At 36.1% G+C, this 20,904-nt stretch overlaps 1 protein-coding gene across 1 annotated transcript in view; it reads left to right on the forward strand.

The window, feature by feature from the left end:
* Positions 1-20,904, forward strand: part of SCN2A (sodium voltage-gated channel alpha subunit 2) — a 164,072-nt gene that overhangs the window by 63,604 nt on the left and 79,564 nt on the right. Inside the window, exons 4-11 of the mRNA XM_001100368.5 lie at positions 6,144-6,233; positions 6,963-7,091; positions 7,648-7,739; positions 8,620-8,892; positions 10,312-10,375; positions 11,908-12,049; positions 12,190-12,396; positions 13,749-14,036. Coding sequence (XP_001100368.1) covers positions 6,144-6,233; positions 6,963-7,091; positions 7,648-7,739; positions 8,620-8,892; positions 10,312-10,375; positions 11,908-12,049; positions 12,190-12,396; positions 13,749-14,036 — 1,285 coding nt within the window. The remainder of the gene's footprint in view (positions 1-6,143; positions 6,234-6,962; positions 7,092-7,647; positions 7,740-8,619; positions 8,893-10,311; positions 10,376-11,907; positions 12,050-12,189; positions 12,397-13,748; positions 14,037-20,904) is intronic.

The raw sequence follows: 20,904 nt of genomic DNA on the forward strand, positions 1-20,904 counted from the left end.
GACCTTGGTCCAAGTTACTCCAATTCTTTCTAATCTCAGCTTCTCTATCTGTAAAATTATAATCACAGTTTAGACATTAATAATGATAAAATCTGTGACAAGTATCTAGCACCAGATCCCATCCTAGTGCTTAGTAGGTACTCAATACAGGGTATCTATGACACTAATAGCTAAAATTCTAGCAGCAACTGCTGTAAGATTAGCAAAAAGGAAACTCTCGTATTGCATAAGGAATTGCACAAAGAACTTTATACAAATCACTACTCTGAGTTTGCAAACAAAATCTTTATATAGCACCAGAGTTTGGACCTGCAAGTGACCCAAACAATGTGGTCAGTCCTGTCTCATTTTGTAGATGAGTTCACTGAAACCCAGAGCTATTTAGTTTTTTCTAAGGCTACATTTTCTGTCAGTGGCAGAGCTAAAACTTCAGACCGGGCTTTTTGATTCTCGGCTCTTAGCATTTTGCATCCAACAGAAAAAAAATGATTTTTAAACTCTCGGATTTAATATATTTGGGACATTGCCAGTGTTCTTGTTTTATGAATTTCAAAGGTGCTCCTTAGATGCTCCAACTTACTAATTCTTTACATGGTGTCCATACCGAGACATAAAATATCATGGTTTTCCATGAAAAGAAATATACAGGTTTATATGAAAGCAGATGACACAACAGTTTCTCTTTCTTTTGTTTTCAGTGCTCATATGTTATCATTTAGTTATCTACTGGCAAATAGGACTTTGTTCATATTAAAATTAAACAATCCAATATTTAACACTATATGTTACGTTTACTTAATTTTTCTGCTGGCTCAGAAATATGCAATGGTATGTAGAAAGAGACCTATTCTATTCTACTTCAAATTATACATTTTTACATTAGAAAATCTCTAACATCAGGCTATCTTCTACTTGTAGTTTATATATAGGTTAAAAACTCCTCTGCAACGTCTCTGGATATTATACATTATTACAAAGTCTCTGAACAGAGCATAATGTCTTTTCCTTCCTATAGAATAACAAAGAAATGCCCTGTAATTTTATACTCAATAAATGAATTATTAATGGTAATAAACTAATAATTATTATCTTAGTGGATAATGACTGTATACTGTAAGAAAAGTATTGTCCACATTTATATAAGCAAACTGAGCCTCAAAGAATTAAACAAGTCACTGAAGCCCACACAGCTGGTAAGGGATGTATCTGATCCATGGTTCATTGCTCTAAATCTCACGGTGCTTCATCCTCCCTCTATGGAGACGGGGTGGGCGTGCCAGTGTTGTGATGATCCAGGGCTCCGTATCAAGGGCTACTTAAACAATTTTCAGTAAAAACTTGAAGAAGTGTTTCTTCATCATATACACATAGGAAATATTTTACATTTGCCAACTCTCAGGTTAATATCAATCATTAGGTTTACTCACTTTTATTTATACCTGGCATAAAGGAATTAATAGATTAAAAAATATCTTTGTCCCCTGATATTATATAAGGTTTATCTGTCTCTATTTTATTTCACATTGCAAAGTTCTTAAAGCAACATTGTTCCAGGATACAGTGTTCTTTTGAAAAATGTACTCTACTTTATGACTTGGATTATATATTTAAAAAATAATATAGGATGTATGCATTTTGCTACTTGTTTGAGCCTTTTAAAATCTGCCTTGATGTGGAGTTTCTATGCTTTTTTGATGTATGGCATCACCAATGCAAAATTCATACCTACATTAAATACTTTTGTATTTGAGTATTTTTAAGATCATCTGAAACTAGTTCAGTCACTCACCAGAATCCAGGAATTTGTAAACTACGTGACTGATGAAGTAAATTGACAATAATTTAGAAACTTAATGAATTTTAAACCTTTCTATTTAGAGATACCTATCAAACTGCAAGCATAAAAACTTGACCCTAGTTATTTACTTTTTTCTACTAAAAGCAAAATTGTTCTTTTTGTGTGTCAGAATTTTTAACTTAAGTGTATACTTTTATTAAAATGATAGCCATGACGTGGGCCCAGGAGGCAGAGCTTGCATTGAGCCGAGATGACGCCACTGCGCTCCAACCTGGGCGACAGAGCGAGACTCCGTCTCAAAAAAAAAAAAGAAAAGATAGCCATGAAATAAGGAAAATGCCTGTTTTTGACTTATTATCAGTAACTAATTAGAAAATAATTATTTCTCTAGTTAATTAATATTGAAATATATATTTTACCTTATTATATATAACTAAGTTTTACCACTATAAAGAGTAAGTTTTTAAGTGTCATAAAACCATTGCCAAGTCCATTATGCAGCATAATCGCATTAGGCTGTTAATTTCCACCTTATATTTATCCTATATTTTACCCTCAAAAAATGTAGAAACTTGTGTAAACAATATGTCTATATATTTTAGACAGAGTCTCACTCTGTCACCCAGGCTGGAGTGCAATGGCATGATCTCGGCTCACTGCTACCTCTGCCTCCTGGGTTCAAGTGATTCCCCTGCCTCAGCCTCCTGATTAGCTGGGACTACAGGCATGAGTTACCATGCCTGGCTAATTTTTGTATTTTTAGTAGAGATGGAGTTTCACCATTTTACTCAGGCTGGTCTCAAAACTCCTGACCTCAAATGATCTGCCCACCTTGGTCTCCTGAAATGCTGAGATTATAGGCTCAAGCCATGGCACCTGGCCAATAATATACTTGAAGACAAACTTTAAGTTGTATTTTTTAATAACTTATCGAAAATTATTTTTTAAAACTCCATTTAATAACAAATGAATTGCAAAATTAATTTCATTCAATAGTCAACTGACACTATATGAAATAGCAAGGCTATAATGGTGAGTAATATAGACATGATTCCTGTCCTCATGAAGCTCAGAGAGTAGTTGAGAAGATCATCATTAAAACTTGTCATTACAGGAATAATATAAGTGCTGCAGGGGTATATAACTGGTAGTAGGCCAATCTGAGTACTGAAGAAAAAGAGAGGTGACATTTCCAAGACCCTAATGTCAGAAACAGCATATAAAACATTCATAACATTTGACAACCTAAAATAATTACAGTATTATCCAAATGGGGATAATTCAATGAACAGAAAAGAAAATGAAACTGGAGAAGTAGACAGGGATCAGACCTCCTAGTGTCTTGACTCTATGTTAAGACATTTGATCGTCTTCTTAAGAGTAATAGAAAGCTACCAAAATGATTCATATTACATTTACAATTGTCATTTTAGCACAGTATGCAGAATGGATTAAATGGAGACTAACATGAATTTGGAAAGATCAGTTTAGAGGAGACTGCAATAATCTAGATGGACTATTAGACTTGATGCTAGTCTTGACAGACACTTGGACCATGCAGTGATATGGGCATGGAAAAGAGTAACTGAATCCAGAGATAGCAGGCAGAATTGACAATATTTGATAGTTAATTAGATGTGAACGTTTAAGGAGAGACAGCAATCTAAGATTTCTCATAGGTCTCTGGGCATACTATGCACACTTTGTAAGACAGAGGTGTCAAAGGAGTAAGCAATTAGCAGGAGCGGAGGGGTAGATGAAAAGATACTTTTCAAAAGTTCAGTTTTAGAATTCAAAATTTGAAGTGTTGATAAGATATGTAAGTACAGATGCCATATGGACAATCAAGTATGTGGAATTCAGAAGAGAAGTTTCGCTTGGAGAGAAGTACCTGAGACTGGTGGGTACATAATGGTTATGCTTGTTGAGCAAAGTTTGTCTATGGGCTACACTACGATGAGGAGAGTAGAAGAGAGGTAGATGGCTTACATACCTTACGTCTTTCTTTTCAAAAAGAAAAATGCCACATTTCAAAGAATACAGAGAAACTGGTGCTCTGAGGCATGAAGAAGCCAGGGAATTGGAACCTCCTGAAAGCAGAGGCAAGATAACTTACTGCAAAGGGGAGGAACCATTCTTGTTGAATGCTGTTCAGAAAGCACATCAAATATAAACTCAAATTATCCTTTTTTTTTTAGTGACAAAACGTGAAGATGTTGTCATCTTTAGAAAGAAAAGCTGGTAGGCTGAATATGTGATAGATATATAAGAAAAGGAAAGATAAGGAGCTCTTTCAAAAGTTTGGCCATGATATGGAAAAGGGAGATAGGGCTGTAAATAGTTATGGAGGGTTGGGAGTCATAGGAGAGAAATATCCATTCCCCCATGCCAGGACAAGGGAGACATAAGCAAGTTTGTGTTGATAGGAAAAAGCCAGTAAGGTGGGGGCCATTAAGGATAAGAAAAGAGAGAGATAAGAGATTGCTCAAGTCTTCTGGAAGGGGGAAGGTGTCCAGAATACAGGTGGAGGGATTGGAAACTTCCCCACTATAACAGGAAGGAGGAAAGGATTGGTCTCAATGTGGAGAAGTTTGTTGATTTGGGGGTGGGAAGTGGAGGAGGGGCATTATGATACTGTCTGTTCTCTGTAAAGTAGAAAATAAGTTTTCAGCTTGAAATGGAGTGGAAATAAAGATGAAGGTTGGAAGTTGAAGGAAAGTGCAGAATATTTGAAATTTTCTTTGCAGAGAGTAGGAGATGGAGCCAAGTGGGAAAATACAGGACTGTGTTGAGGACCACTGAGGTTTGTGATCCTTAATTTAGAATGGTGCCAATCTGCCACGGGGTGTTATTTTCCCAACAAGGCTCAGCAGACCAACAGGCACAGGGAACCGTCTAGTTTTATATACCAATAGCAAGTCATTCTTTATTTAATTTAGTTTTTTGTTTGTTTTAGCAATAAAGAAAAATTAAGTGTTTCTTCTTTGAAATGGTATTGTGTGTGTGTGTGTGTGTGTGTGTGTGTGTGTGTGTGTGTGTGTGTGTGTGTTTTCTCTAGATTATAGTGCCCTCACGTGGCTGATGCAGATCATTTACTTATGAGTGTTTTCATATGGATGGAAAAACTGAGAATTAAGCATGGGCCTTCCAGCACAGCTACTAAAATTAAAAAATAATAACTACTATTATTGTTTTGACCAAAACCAGTACTCGGTGTAAATGAACTTCCTTTCTAGATCAACACAACATTGTCCAGTTATAATAGTGTTGATATTTTGTTATGTATAAGTAATGTATGATTTATAGTAAAAACATTAGGAGTGAGAAAAGATATGAAGAGCATGTATTTCCTCTCTGGGATTTTTATAATTGTGTCCAGATTCACACTGATAAAGAGTGCCGCTTTACATAATTGCAACTAAATCTTTATTGTGCTTTTTATTAAATATGAAAGTCATTACTGTTATCTGAGTACTGAATATTTTCTTAAATAGTTGTTTTAGTTTTTGTCTTTTCCTGTTTTTTAATGTCAAGGAAAGGGAAGGGCATTGACTATACCTGCAAAGACAAAGTGGGATAGGGTGAAACCAACCCAATATTTATAATAAACTGTATTCTCTATGATTCAGGAAGCAATTTATTGAACATCTATTATGCACTATGGCCATTAAGTTGCAGGAGACTTACATATTTTAACAAATTTGATCTTCATAGCAATCCTGTTAAATGATTACTTTTTCTTACTTTTATAACCAAGTCAATTGAGATTTGGGGAACTTAATAAGTAATTTTGCCTTAGTTACAAACCCCAGAAATGACAGTGCTAATACCTGCCATCTTCTCTCATAGTTCAGAATTTTATGAGCAGTTGTAGTATATCATACACTCTGTTTAGAAAGGACCTTATAAGATATTCCACCAGGGTGACTTTTAGAATGATGTTATAATACACTTAATTAATTACTTGAATTCTCTTGTTGAATTTTTGCCAGGGTTTACATACATGATGAACTTGCAGTTTTATTGTTCAGTTGAGTCTGTCATTAATAAAATTTAAATTGATAAATTATTCACCGATGAACTAATTTCTTTGCATTTAATCTTTTTAATTACTAAAGGTACCTAAATAGCCTCAAAATAGTTGATGGCTTGGCCTGAAGACAAATGTAAATATGAGGTTGTTGAGTTACAGAAATGGCAAAAAAAAAAGGTCAATGATAGAATAATAAACAACAAAATAATAATAAGCACTAAAGTTTTAAACTTCATGGTGGTGAAGGCATGGTAGTGCATGAAAGTAAGATTTTTCCATTGAACTTTGTCTTCCTTGACGATATTCTTCTACTTTATTCAATATGCTCATTATGTGCACTATTCTTACCAACTGTGTATTTATGACCATGAGTAACCCTCCAGACTGGACAAAGAATGTGGAGTAAGTATAAATATTTTTCAATATTGACCTCCCTTTATGTTTTGTAATGTGCTTTTAACACCTTGAGACCTCCTCAATTTCTTTAACAAATCATGCTAGCTACTGTTTACCAGACCCCGATTCAAGTTCATGTGTATCATGAAATGCCTTCTAGGACAAAGCTTGTAGTGGGCTCACTCAGTTGCGCAAATTACTGCACTAGTTTGACTGCCGTTATCTGCAGCCCTTTATCTTCTTTGTGAGTCTTAATGCTCTTTTGAAGATCACCAGTGATTTACTAAAATCTATGGATAAAAAGTATACATAGTTTTTATGTTCCTTTTTAAATGACTATCACAGTTCTACGTGTTACTAGGATATGTTTGATGACTTTTAATGGTGCACATTTTATAAAATACAAATGCTTCACTCATTTTTGGATTAATACCTATTTGCTCCAATCAGACTGAAGGGCAGTGTATTTCAGATTATGTCTTCACATAGAGCCACATTATTTGGATCCTTTAAATTAATTAATGTGGAAAACGCAATATTTATTTATTTAGTCAATGAGAATGTCTTTTGGAATTTAATGTTTCTTTTTTGACTTAAGCTCCACCTAAACTCTATATCATAGGGAGACCAACATGGAAGTGTCTAATTTTTGTTTGCTGTTTATGTCATCTTTAAGATATGTACATGTAAATTAACCACTAGATTTTTAATGTGAACTTGGCTATTTTCTCTCAGGTATACCTTTACAGGAATTTATACTTTTGAATCACTTATTAAAATACTTGCAAGGGGCTTTTGTTTAGAAGATTTCACATTTTTACGGGATCCATGGAATTGGTTGGATTTCACAGTCATTACTTTTGCGTAAGTATCTTAATACATTTTCTATCCTGGAAGAGTAAATCACTGGTGGGAGCCTATACTATATTTTCCTTGGTGGCTTGCCTTGACAGACCAAGCATTTTTCTTAGTAATCATATTTTTCTTCCAATCAAATTATTCAGTTTGGAGAAATTAGGAACTATCATAGTAAATTACATGGCTTTGGTTTCAGTTAGCACTGTAAAGTAATAAAGTTTCCCAAATAACAGAGATTATGATTGATGACAATGCCATTTTCCTCTTAATTGGGAAATCTGATGGCAACACTCATGAAATTAAAAGGTCTTGATGAAAGACCAAGGCAGACGTAGATTTCCCTAAATTCTGAATAACTCTGATTTAATTCTACAGGTATGTAACAGAATTTGTAAACCTAGGCAATGTTTCAGCTCTTCGAACTTTCAGAGTCTTGAGAGCTTTGAAAACTATTTCTGTAATTCCAGGTAAGAAGAAAATGGTATAAGGTGGTAGGCCCCTTATATCTCCAACTGTTTCTTGTGTTCTGTCATTGTGTTTGTGTGTGAACCCCCTATTACAGATATGTGACAGAGTTTGTGGACCTGGGCAATGTCTCAGCGTTGAGAACATTCAGAGTTCTCCGAGCATTGAAAACAATTTCAGTCATTCCAGGTGAGAGCTAGGTTAAACACCGAGGCTGACTTTAGCTACAGTGGTGCTACAATCACAGCTTTTGTGCAGAAGCCTTGTTGCTAGTTGCATATTGCAAATAAATATGTTAAAAAAGCAAGAATTGGTACATCATTTTTTGGATGGATTTGATTCTTTGCTTTTTACTCATTGCTTTCTTTAAAACTATTCTAAATCAGCCTTTGAGTTTAACAAGTGTTGCATGAGGCATTTGCAGTAACAGGCTACATGGTTTGCATCCTATAACATCAAGCTTTCCGCATAGAAGCTAAACTATGAGACATTCAGATTGATGCAAATTTGACAATTTAGGCCTAAAACTGGCAATCTTTTAAGCTGCAGATAAATGAAAGAGCAAGGGATAGCATGAGTGCTGCATGGGGCTCAGACTTCAGATGTCTTCCTTTTTTTAACCCATACTCAAGCTTGCCGAATTCACAAATATATAACCTCATAATTCATCGACTTCAAGATTTCTTACTACTCTATTCATATAGACTTTTCTAAAACCAGTAAGGGGTTAGGAAGTAAGACATCTGCAAATAAAAGCAAAATATTTACACAAGGTTGATGTTTAAGCATGAATAACAAAATCATTCTTTTGCTCTAAGGAGTGTTTGGAAATACACATTTGGTTCATTTCCATTCACAGTTTTCTAATGAACGTACAAGTTCTGCTTTCATTCATTTTCACCAGCTAGCAGGCTTTTCATGAAAATGTTATTCAATCACAAACATTGAACTAATATTGTTGGCGTTCTGCATGACACTTTTATTTTCCAGGACAAGCTCATGATATTTTTGCCAGTAAAATAGCTGTTGAGTAGTATATTTAAATTCCTCCTTCTGATTTTATTTGTAGGCCTGAAGACCATTGTGGGGGCCCTGATCCAGTCAGTGAAGAAGCTTTCTGATGTCATGATCTTGACTGTGTTCTGTCTAAGCGTGTTTGCGCTAATAGGATTACAGTTGTTCATGGGCAACCTACGAAATAAATGTTTGCAATGGCCTCCAGATAACTCTTCCTTTGAAATAAATATTACTTCCTTCTTTAACAACTCATTGGATGGGAATGGTACCACTTTCAACAGGACAGTGAGCATGTTTAACTGGGATGAATATATTGAGGATAAAAGTAAGATATACTCTATAAACCATTAAGTTGTTTAGTTCTCTAAATATTGAATATTATATATCATAGAAATTATCTCAATTTAGATGTGAACCAAGTGACTTAGACTAATTTAAGATGATTTAATACATATAATAGAGATATCAAATGATACCTTATTCCTTTTTTTCTTATCTGTCCATTGATATAGTAAAAATTCTCATTTGAAAATGTATTGTCTTATACTCATGTTGAAAGTAATTTTGTATTATGCCATATTAAAAAATGTTTATTTGGTAGGCATTAATCAGGCATTTTCAGTCATTTTAATAAATAAATCAGTAGTTTGAACTATTCAGCGTATTCCACTGAAATGTGTTAAGAAGACTGAAGGGAAATAATTTGGCCCTATTTGGTTGATGCAACATATATATTGAGCACACATGCTGTATCTGAAAATAGAGAAACCACTTACCAAGATGAAATAATAATTTGTGCGCTCCTCAAAAGGTTAAGTAATCCTGATTTAGCCATTCACTTATTCATACTCTAATTAGTACCTTTAGTGTCATCGTTGTATTGTAGTTACCAGTTTAGTTTGATTATATTTAAGGTATGAACATCAGAATAATCTCATGTCATATTCTCAGCATGATTTCTTAACATTGAGCCTAGCCCCTGTCATTTTTCTTATGTGTGTGCATGTTTGTATGTTAATACAAAAATACATATGTTTGCATGTGTGTGCATGTTTTCTGAGATCATCTTTGCAACTTACTGAAGTTATATGCAATACCTTAAAAATAAAAACTAAATAGTTCTCCATAGCTTAAAAATAAAAGCTAGATAAACAGACAACATATCTCTCCAAAGAAACAAGTTTATTTTCTTCATTTGAAAGGCAGAAATCAAGCAAAATTTCAAGCAAAACACTTATTTACAGCATCATAAGAGGGAATAAATACCTAAGCCCACTTCTCACAGGAAATGAAGTTAAAATTGGCAGGAAAAAAATGTCTGAATCTATTTGGAGCCCAGGGAAAAAAAGTATATGTAAAGTAAAATTTTATTTGCATGAAAACACCTAGACACAACAAGGCTTTCTTCTTTCTTACTTTTTGTACCCAGCAATAGACTGGCAGCTCTTTCTTGATGTATCCCACGCAATTTGAGCTTATATTTGCAATGAATGCTGATGTAAGAATGTTATCATAGTAATTCGTTCTGAACATTTTTAACATAGATTTGCTAACCATTTGTATAATCAAAAATGTTATATATTATTTGTTCAACATTTTGAAAAATCTCTTTAGCCATATGTATTTATTAGTTTATCCATCTCATTATGTTTGAAAACATTTGTGAGCTTTGCCACCTAAATGGGGTGACTGAAGTGTTTTACAGGCTTTTAATGATTCTTTCTATTCCTTTCTCTTCAAATAGGTCACTTTTATTTTTTAGAAGGGCAAAATGATGCTCTGCTTTGTGGCAACAGCTCAGATGCAGGGTAAGTGATGCTTCCTACTGAGTTTCAGTCCACACTACTCCATCAGTGTCAACAACCTGCCACCTCCCACTCATCCAGTCCCACTCACTCCTCACTCGAAACCCTCCATAAATTCTACTTCACGGTGACTCTCAGAATAGCCAGGATAAGTGTAGATTCTCACCTCCTTCACACAGTCATTTGCTGCAATTATTTTTCTATGCTAGGTCACATCTAATCTTCCAAATTAATTCAATGTAAAATAGAGAATAAAACAGTATAATATGCATCTGAAGCTCAATAGAATTTTTAAGCACATACTTTTTATAAGTGTGATATTTTATATATACTAATGTGTTCTCCATGGCTTAAAATGTAAGATCTCTGAAGATAATGTTAATATCTGAGATATGGGGAGTATTTAGCATATGTTAGCAAAGTGGTTAAAAACATAAACTGGAGAGTCTGCATAGATTCAGACTTTGACTCCATCATATAATCTCACTTCTACTTGTCTTCATTTCCTCATATGACAAATGGGATAATAATAGGGTTTTTGTGATGATGAAGTGGATTAATAAATGTATAGCTGTTTAGATCGCTCAATAAGTGCTTGTAATTGTTATTATTGGGATCACCTAAATGTTTGCTATTAAGAAACATGGAACTAAAGCCTAGGAAAATTTTAAAATGCAGTTAATGTTCTCTATTTAGCAAGATTTTAGAGTCACACACAAAAGTCTAACGTACTTTCTTTGGACGATGATACTGTGGACATTAGTAGCTAATACCTGTAGCAAAATTCCCAGTGATAATAGGCTTTCCATTTGACTTTTATGATCAGCACTATGCTTCCTTTATCTTCAGCTTCCAATGATAAGTAAATCAATTGATTTTCATTCCTTGTGTGTAGTATACTAAATGCTTTACATACACTATCTTCTTCAATGTTTGCAAATTCGTGAGATAGGTTCTCTTATTAGCCCATTCTCACATGCGAGGTGCCTGAAGATTAGCAAATTAAGTAACTTGCCCAGGATGGTTCAGCTCAGAAGTGTGAGGCAAGACACTGAAGCCCTGCCTGCTTGATCTTCAAGGTCCTCCTATGACATTTTTACCATACAGTGTCATTCACTCCTTGCAGCGAGCCCCACCTATCCTTTTCTCACTTCTTTGCCCTGTTCCCACACTTACACACATTTTTGCCTCATGACATCTTCAGTGAAAATCAACTTTTTCCTTACAGAGATTTTTTTATCTGTCCTTAAGTCCCAGAAGATACTAATCATGAAATTATTGCTTTTATATGGAGACATGATAAATATAATAATGACAATTATGAATCACAGAGGAATCCACAAAGCAAACCTAATAGATTCTGTTATTAGATAAATCAGTCCACATAGTGCTGAGCTAAGTACTGGGTAAGGTGAGAGAAATTGGCTTTTTTCTAGTGCCCGTATAAAATAGACACTGGCATCTATTAAAATAGGAAAACCAATTAGCAGACTTGCAGTTATTGACTTCCTCTCTTTCCTCTAACCTAATTACAGCCAGTGTCCTGAAGGATACATCTGTGTGAAGGCTGGTAGAAACCCCAACTATGGCTACACGAGCTTTGATACCTTTAGTTGGGCCTTTTTGTCCTTATTTCGTCTCATGACTCAAGACTTCTGGGAAAACCTTTATCAACTGGTGAGAACAGATAAAATGATTTTTCTGAGATTCCTAAAACACTGAGCTCAAGAGAATTGCTGTACAATACTTTATTACTTAGAGTGTGAGTTTGTAACATCCTGTATACAATTTATTAAAATCTCTCTTCCATTTTGCAGACACTACGTGCTGCTGGGAAAACGTACATGATATTTTTTGTGCTGGTCATTTTCTTGGGCTCATTCTATCTAATAAATCTGATCTTGGCTGTGGTGGCCATGGCCTATGAGGAACAGAATCAGGCCACATTGGAAGAGGCTGAACAGAAGGAAGCTGAATTTCAGCAGATGCTCGAACAGTTGAAAAAGCAACAAGAAGAAGCTCAGGTATAGTGAACAAGCATACAGTCCTTTGTTTTTCTTTATCTAAATTCGTTGACCTAAATGTTGAGGTAGTTGACATTAGAAATATGTCATATGTGTTTGGTAAGTGCTAGGAGCCTGTTTGTTTATTAAGAAGTTAATAGTTTATTGCAACGATCTCTGTCAATAGTAAAGGAACCAAAACACGGATAATTATAACTGCTTTACTGACGTTTTTTCTCTCTTGTGACTCCTTGAGGAAATTAACTATTAACAAAGGCCTCATTTACTCAAACTTGCAGAGTAGATAAACCGACATGTCCTCAGTTGAAGTATTTTCTTAGGGGAAGAGGAATTCAGTTACAGTTGCTTCTTCATTGCAGTATCACCAGAGGTGGTAAGGGTCAGAAAACCAGAATCAAACTAAGAAAATTATTTCATTGAGTCTGGAAAGGCAAAGGCTTATTCAATATTTGTTCTATTTTATATAAAGTATATAAATGCAAGTTTGTGGGTTACATCGGTAAATCACTAGTGTGTAAACATATTAAAACATTAGCACTCTCTGCCTCCTACTCTACAAATCCTTTAATTTGAACTTGACGAGCCTTCAAAATAAGGCAAGAATTTCTCTAATTATATTTGCTTGACTTAATGGCATTAACTAATCCAATTGCCTATTTTTGTCTTTTTTTGTATGTTGAATACAATTCCCTTTTATCACTGAGTATTCCTAAATATGTAATAAAGGTCAAAGTATATTGATGTAATAGCAACAATATTAAACACCATCTTTCTGCCAAAACTACAGTTATGCTTTACAAATTCATGCAGATGCCATGATCTAGGATTCTCAAATAAACAATACGTGTCATGTCTTTGCTGTGCATTTCTTAGTGAAATACTCAATTTAAATCACAGAGAAAAATGTAATTAAAATAAAATACTTGATTGAATTACATTTAATAATTCAATTTCTTTATTGTGTGAAAATGGAATCAAAGGCAAATGTCTACCAGGTTTAAATAGGAAACCTTTAATTCCTAAATTATTTCCTTCTTAAAATATTGTTCAAATTACAGAAAAAGTTATTATGATCTTTGAGTGTCCTGCTCATATTATTAGATAATTCGGCATCATAGTGTGAGGACAGAGCTTGAAGGTTCTCATAAAAGTCATATGTGTCATTTTCCATATGACTGCCCATTTTATTCTTTGATTGGTCTAATAACAATGTACCGTTTTCTAAAATATTGAGCGAAATGGAGAATTGATTTTCAAGATTATCTTCATGATATTGAAGCTCAATTAAGCAGTAACATGATAATTATTTTTTAAGTTTACATGCAACTTTCACCTACTTTGCGCCCTTCTAGGCAGCAGCCGCGGCCGCATCTGCTGAATCAAGAGACTTCAGTGGTGCTGGTGGGATAGGAGTTTTTTCAGAGAGTTCTTCAGTAGCATCTAAGTTGAGCTCCAAAAGTGAAAAAGAGCTGAAAAATAGAAGAAAGAAAAAGAAACAGAAAGAACAGTCTGGAGAAGAAGAGAAAAACGACAGAGTCCGAAAATCGGAATCCGAAGACAGCATAAGAAGAAAAGGTTTCCGTTTTTCCTTGGAAGGAAGTAGGCTGACATATGAAAAGAGATTTTCTTCTCCACACCAGGTAAAAATATTAAATTACATGAATTGTGTTCTCGTAAAAGCTTTTAAAGAATATGCCAGAATTTAATGGAGAGAAAACTGCCTTCCACCTAGATGGCACAATGCTTTCAGAGTAGTGATGATTATCAAGTATTTTGGCTATCACTTCAGAGAATTTGTGAGTTTTACAACTTTTTGGAATCCCAGAAAGGAAATTTTAGATCCCTCTGGGTTTGGAAAGATTTGCAGTTTTGAGGTTTTCTTAAAGATTCAAAAATCTTGGAGAAATTTTCCACATCAGGAATTATCAGCAGATGGTTCCCACCTCTTCTTAACTATTGTGCGTGGATCTAGTGAACTGTGGGTTTTCTGAGTGACAAATTCCCAGAAGTGGACCAGAGACTCTTTTAGGCCATCTGCGGGGTTGTTCCCATCAGGTGCAAACATCACATGCCAAGGGCATTCTTCTTGCCCTTGTTCCAAAGGGGACTGAAACAAAATATCTCTAAAAGTAGCCAAAACTCTCAGATAGACAGGCACTGACGGAGATTTATGACACGAAATAAAAAGTGGTGTTTAGTTGTACTTGATTATCTGTGTTTCATGTTAAACATGGGACTTGCATTCGAAGAGTGCTGTGATTTACAAACTGCAACAAATATTCACTGGGTGCCTCTGCCTTTTGTACCCATACAAGTTGTTGAAATTTTAAAATTTAGAATCCTAATTGTCTTTGAAATCACCAAGAGAATTCACAGGAATACACAGTACCTCAGAAGACATTTTCACCAAGAGTGAAACCTTAATATCTATACAGTAACAATAACAATTACAACAACAACATTGATAATGGCTAATATTTACACATTGTGTTGTTATTTGTAATATTAATTCATGTAAGCCTTTCACTATAACCCTAGGTAAGTTCTAATTTAATTAATGTCCCCAATTTTTATGTGAAGAGAAGCAGGGGGCTGCATTCTTTGTTGAGTACCTATTTTATGATTGGCATTCTTTCTACACTCTCAAAATTAATGCTAACAGTTCTGTGGAATAGTAGTATTTTCATTACTACAATGAAAAAACTATTTTGGATCAGTAAAGTTAAAAAATTGCACAATGTCATATAGTAATAGAAAAAGTTTTTATGATCTTTGTTCATATTAGGGTTGTTGGTATTCAAATTTTGCCTGGTACTGAAAGCCTTAAACTTTCCACTTTATCAAGTTGCCTATGAAGACTGCCTTTAAAAACTGATAAGGAAATTTACAATATAACTTTATTTAAAAGACACAATGGCATTATACTTTCTTTTTTACTTTTTTGTAGTACAGACAAGCTCACATAACCTTACATGTGATATATATAAATTCTTGTAGGTCAGCCTTATTCATTTCAAATCCAAATAACATCATAAGATAGGATACATTGGGGATTAATTCAAATTTAACATAGGATCTTTAAACTAAATATCAAAATTTACTTGGTCTTTTTCATTTTGTTGTCACAATCATGATGATTCCATTAGTGGAAACATTAATCAATAAATAGGAATCCTTTGAAAGGCAAATCCCCTGTTTACAGCATTAGTGATTCTGAAAAGGAAGCAAGAAAAAGAAAGGGGGTGGGGGGAGAGAGAGGAGAAAAGGGAGCAAAGGAGGGAGGAAGGTGGAGTATTTTTGCCTACATTTTTACCTAAGTTTGCCTAAATTTATGCCTCAACTTGTCTAAGTTTTGGCCAAAATTTGCCTAAATTTTAGCCTAGATTTGAAATTTCATATCAACTTCATATCAAACAGATACCCCAGAGCTTCTCTTCAATTTGCCTTATTTCTAATTGAATAAAACTAATTCTAGGCAAAATAGTGAAGGCTGATAAAGCTAGGCTCTGTCCTTCCTTTTTCTGTATGTTTTGCTCATAGATATGATATTCTCCCAGCAGCCTCCTCTTCATACTTCTACATACCTCCATTTCCCAGCTAGTTGCGTATTATAAGCAATCAAAGACTTTATTTTGCTTGATAAAGAAATAGTCAAACAAATGTCTAAGAGGATGGAGAGGGAGACAGAAAAAGACAGAGGGAAAGGGAGAGAAAGGGAAAGGCAGGGGAAGAGAAAAGGAAGAAGGGAGGTGAGACAGAAAACCCTGAAATCACACCAACCCCATTTTGCAAGCCCTGAAAGTAATACTGAAAATGTCAAACCAGATAGAAGTACTTAACCTTGGTATAGTAATGGAGGGCCCATTGTGTCTGTTAGATTTTTAAGAGTTCGAGACCCCAAAATATTAGGAATTATTGTGTTGTGATGACATGATTATGTTGGTAACAATCTCTGTGTTTGTATTGAAAAACTACACAATGTAGGCCTTTACTGCAAGATTATAATTTCTTTAGCAGAGTAAGTGGACATATGAAATGTTTCTTAGACTCTGATTTGACTTAGTGTGGTAGAAAGGGGAGAAGAAAGTCAAGAATGTAATCTCTAATCAGGTTTCAAGATAATCTGGATTTTTTTGAAATCTTTATAAGGTACAATTGACCTTAAATTATTACTTTATTATTTATTTGTGATAAGCTATGGGTTTTGCTTTTTAAAGATTCACTTAGTATGCGGAATATTTCTTACTGGCCATCTTTTTTGTGTGTTACAGCCTTTGATTACTATGCATTTATGTAATGAATGTTAGCAATAGAAGTTGATGCTAATGGATGGGGCACAATCATTTCTCATATAGCTGTCACATGTAAACTATGTTTTAGTATAGCTTAATTCATCCATGATCCTTGAGAAACATGCAAATTTATAACTTATTTTCTTCCAACCTTTCTATGGCTCCAGTTGAACGGGGTCCTGGCAGTTAAAATATAAACTCTTACTAAAAGCGATAGAAACATTCTTCATGGCAAAGCATGTATTGTTTGCCTTTCTTTTTCAGCTAATGATGAGCAGTATGTCACACATCCTGTAAATCCAGTAACTGTTATATCCTCATAGCTAATTCAAAGTCCCTTGTTAGAGGAGAGAAAGGAGACACAAAAGAAGATGGATAGTCTAACAGCAGTTTTAAAAAATAACTACTTGTATGGAAAACAAAAAAAGAAAATATGAATTTTGCTAATGTAGTTAATAGGATAAAAATCATGGGAACAACAAAAGGAGAGATGACTTCTGTCATGGGAGCCGTAAGTCTCCTTAGAAGTGGTTCTTACAATAAATAATGAATAGAATCACATAAGATAGTGTTTAACATTTACAGACATTTAATAGACACTAAGTTATTATTGAGAAACAGTAATTCTTTAGCTGGAAAGAAAATAAAAAACATACTTATTGGTCAGTGTATTACTCTGTTTTCATGCTGCTGATAAAGGCATACCCAAGACTGGGCAATTTAGCAAAGAAAGAGGTTTAAATGGACTTACAGTTCCATATGGCTGGCAAAGCCTCACAATCATGGCAGAAGGCAAAGAGGAGCAAGTCACATCTTACTAGGATGGTGGCAGGCAAAGACAGAGTGAGAGCCAAGCAAAAGAAGTTTCTCCCTGTAGAACTATCAGATCTCATGAGACCCATTCGCTACCACAAGAACAGTATGGGGAAAACCACCACCATGATTTAACTATCTCCCACCAGGTCCCTCCCACAACAGTGGGAATTATGGGAAATATAACTCAAGGTGAGATCTGGGTGGGGACACAGCCAAACCATGTCATTCCACCCTGGCCCCTCCCAAATCTCATGTCCTCACATTTCAAAATGAATAATGCCTTCCCAACAGTCCCCCAAAGTCTGAATTCATTTAAGCATTAATTCAGAAGTCCACAGTCCAAACAAAGCTTCCTCAGAGACAAGGCAAGTCCCTTCCACCTGAGTCAGAAAAATAAAAAACAAGTTAGTTACTTCCTAGATACAATGGGGATACCGGCATTGGCTAAATACAGTCATTCCAAACGGGAGAAATTGGCCCAAAAAAAGGGGCTACAGGCCCCACACAAGTTCAAAATCCAGCAGGGCAGTCAAATCTTAAAGTTCCAAAATGATCTCCTTTGACTCCATGGCTCACATCCAGGTTATGCAAGAGGTGAGTTCCCATGGTCTTGAGAAGCACCACTCCTGTTGCTTTGCAGGGTATAGCTTCCCTCCTGACTACTTCCATGGACGGGCTGGTGTTGAATGTCTGTGACTTTTCCAGGTGCACAGTGCAAGCTGTTGGTGGATCTGTTATTCTCGGGTCTGGAGGACAGTGGCTGTCTTCTCACAGCTCCACCAGGCAGTGCTCCAGTAGGGATCCTGTGGCAGGGCTCTGACCCCACATTTCCTTTCCTCACTGCCTTAGCAGAGGTTCTCCATGAGAGCCCCACCCCTGCGGCAAACTTCTGCCTGTACATCCAGGCATTTCTATACATCCTCTGAAATCTAGGCAGATATTCCCAAATCCCAATTCTTGACTTCTGTGCACTGGCAGGCTCAACACCATGTGGAAACTGCCAAGGCTTGAGGCTTGCACCCTCTGAAGCCATGGGCCTAGCTCTACATTTGCCCCTTTCAGTCATAGCTGGAGTCACAGGGATGCAGGGCACCAAGTTCCTAGGCTGCACACAGCATGGGACCTTGGACCCAGCACATGAAACCACTTTTTCCTCCTAGACTTCTGGGCCTGTGATGAGAGGGGCTGGCACAAAGATCTCTGACATGTCCTGGAGACATTTTCCCCATTGTCTTAGGGATTAATATTCAGCTCCTCATTACTTATGCAAATTTCTACAACCTGCTTGAATTTCTTTTCAGAAAATGGGATTTTCTTTTCTGTCACATTGTCAGGCTGCAAATTTTCCAAACTTTTATGCTCTGCTTCCCTTATGAAACTGAATGCCTTTAGTAGCACCCAAGTCACCTCTTGAATGCTTTACTGCTTAGACCTTTCTTCTGCCAAATACTCTAAATCATCTCTCCCAAGTTCAAAGTTCCACAAATCTCTAGGACAGGGGCAAAATGCTGCCAGTATCTTTACTAAAATATAACAAGAGTCACCTTTGGTCCACTTTCCAACAAGTTCCTCATCTCCATCTGAGACCATCTCAGCCTGGACCTTATTGTCCATATCACTATCAGGCTTTTGATCAAAGCCATTCAATAAGTCTCTAGGAAGTTCCAAACTTTCTCACATTTTCCTGTGTTCTTTTGAGCCCTTCAAACTGGTCCATCCTCTGCCTGTTACCCAGTTCCAAAGTTGCTTCCACATTTTGCGTATCTTTTCAGCAGCACCCCACTGCTGGTATCAATTTATTATATTAATCTGTCTTCATGCTGCTGATAAAGACATACCTGAGACTGGGCAATTTACCAAAGAAAGACATTTAATTGAACTTACAGTTTCATGTGGCCAAGGAAGCCTCACAACCATGGAAGAAGGCAAAGAGGAGCAAGTCACATCTTACACAGATGGTGACAGGGAAAGAGAGGGTGAGAGCTGAGCGAAAGGGATTTCTCCCCTTAAAACCATGAGATCTCTGAGAACGGACAGACTGTCTGCTCAAGTGGGTCCCTGACCCTCGAGTAGCCTAACTGGGAGATATTCCCCACTGGGGGCAGACTGACACCACACAGCTCACACGGCTGGGTACACCTGTGAGATGAAGCTTCCGGAGGAATGATCAGAAAGCAACATTTGCTGTTCAGCAATATTCACTCTTCTGCAGCCTCTGCTGCTGATACCCAGGCAAACAGGGTCTGGAGTAGACCTCGAGCAAACTCCAGCAGACCTGCAGCTGAGGGTCCTGACTGTTAGAAGGAAAAATAACAAACAGAAAGGACATCCACACAAAAACCCCATCTGTACTTCACCATCATCAAAGACCAAAGGTAGATAAAACCACAAAGATGGGGAAAAAGCAGTACAGAAAAGCTGGAAATTCTAAAAATCAGACCATCTCTCCCCCTCCAATGGAACACAGCTCCTCGCCAGCAATGGAACAAAGCTGGATGGAGAATGACTTTGGCGAGTTGAGAGAAGAAGACTTCAGACAATCAAACTTCTCCAAGCTAAAGGAGGAATTACGAACCCAGTGCAAGGAAACTAAAAACCTTGAAAAAACATTTGACGAATGGCTAACTAGAATAACCAATGTGGAGAAATCCACAAACGAACTGATAGAGATGAAAACCATGACATGAGAACTATGTGACTAATGCACAAGCTTCAGTAACTGACTTGATCAACTGGAAGAAAGGTATCAGTGACTGAAGATCAAATGAATGAAATGAAGCAAGAACAGAAGTTTAGAGAAAAAAGAGTAAAAAGAAATGAACAAAGCCTCCAGGAAATATGGGACTATGTGAAAAGACCAAATCTACGTCTGATTGGTGTACCTGAAAGTGACAGGGAGAATGGAACCAAGTTAGAAAACACTCTTCAGGATATTATCCAGGAGAACTTCCCCAACCTAGCAAGGCAAGCCAACATACAATTTCAGGAAATAGAGAAAATGCCACAAAGATACTCCTCGAGAAGAGCAACTCCAAGACACATAATTGTCAGATTCACCAAAGTTTAAATGAAGGAAAAAATATTAAGGGCAGCCAGAGAGAAAGGTTGGGTTACGCACAAAGGGAAGCCCATCAGACTAACAGCAGATCTCAGCAGAAACTCTACAAGCCAAAAGAACAAAGCTGGAGGCATCATGCTACCTGACTTCAAACTATACTACAAGGCTACAGTAACCAAAACAGCATGGTACTGGTACCAAAACAGATATATAGATCAATGGAACAGAAGAGAGCCCTCAGAAATAATACCACACATCTACAACCATCTTATCTTTGACAAATCTGACAAAAACAAGAAATGGGGAAAGGATTCCCTATTTAATAATGGTGCTGGGAAAACT

This window comes from Macaca mulatta, chromosome 12 (assembly GCF_049350105.2).
Source record: "Macaca mulatta isolate MMU2019108-1 chromosome 12, T2T-MMU8v2.0, whole genome shotgun sequence".
Classification (NCBI taxonomy): domain Eukaryota; kingdom Metazoa; phylum Chordata; class Mammalia; order Primates; family Cercopithecidae; genus Macaca; species Macaca mulatta.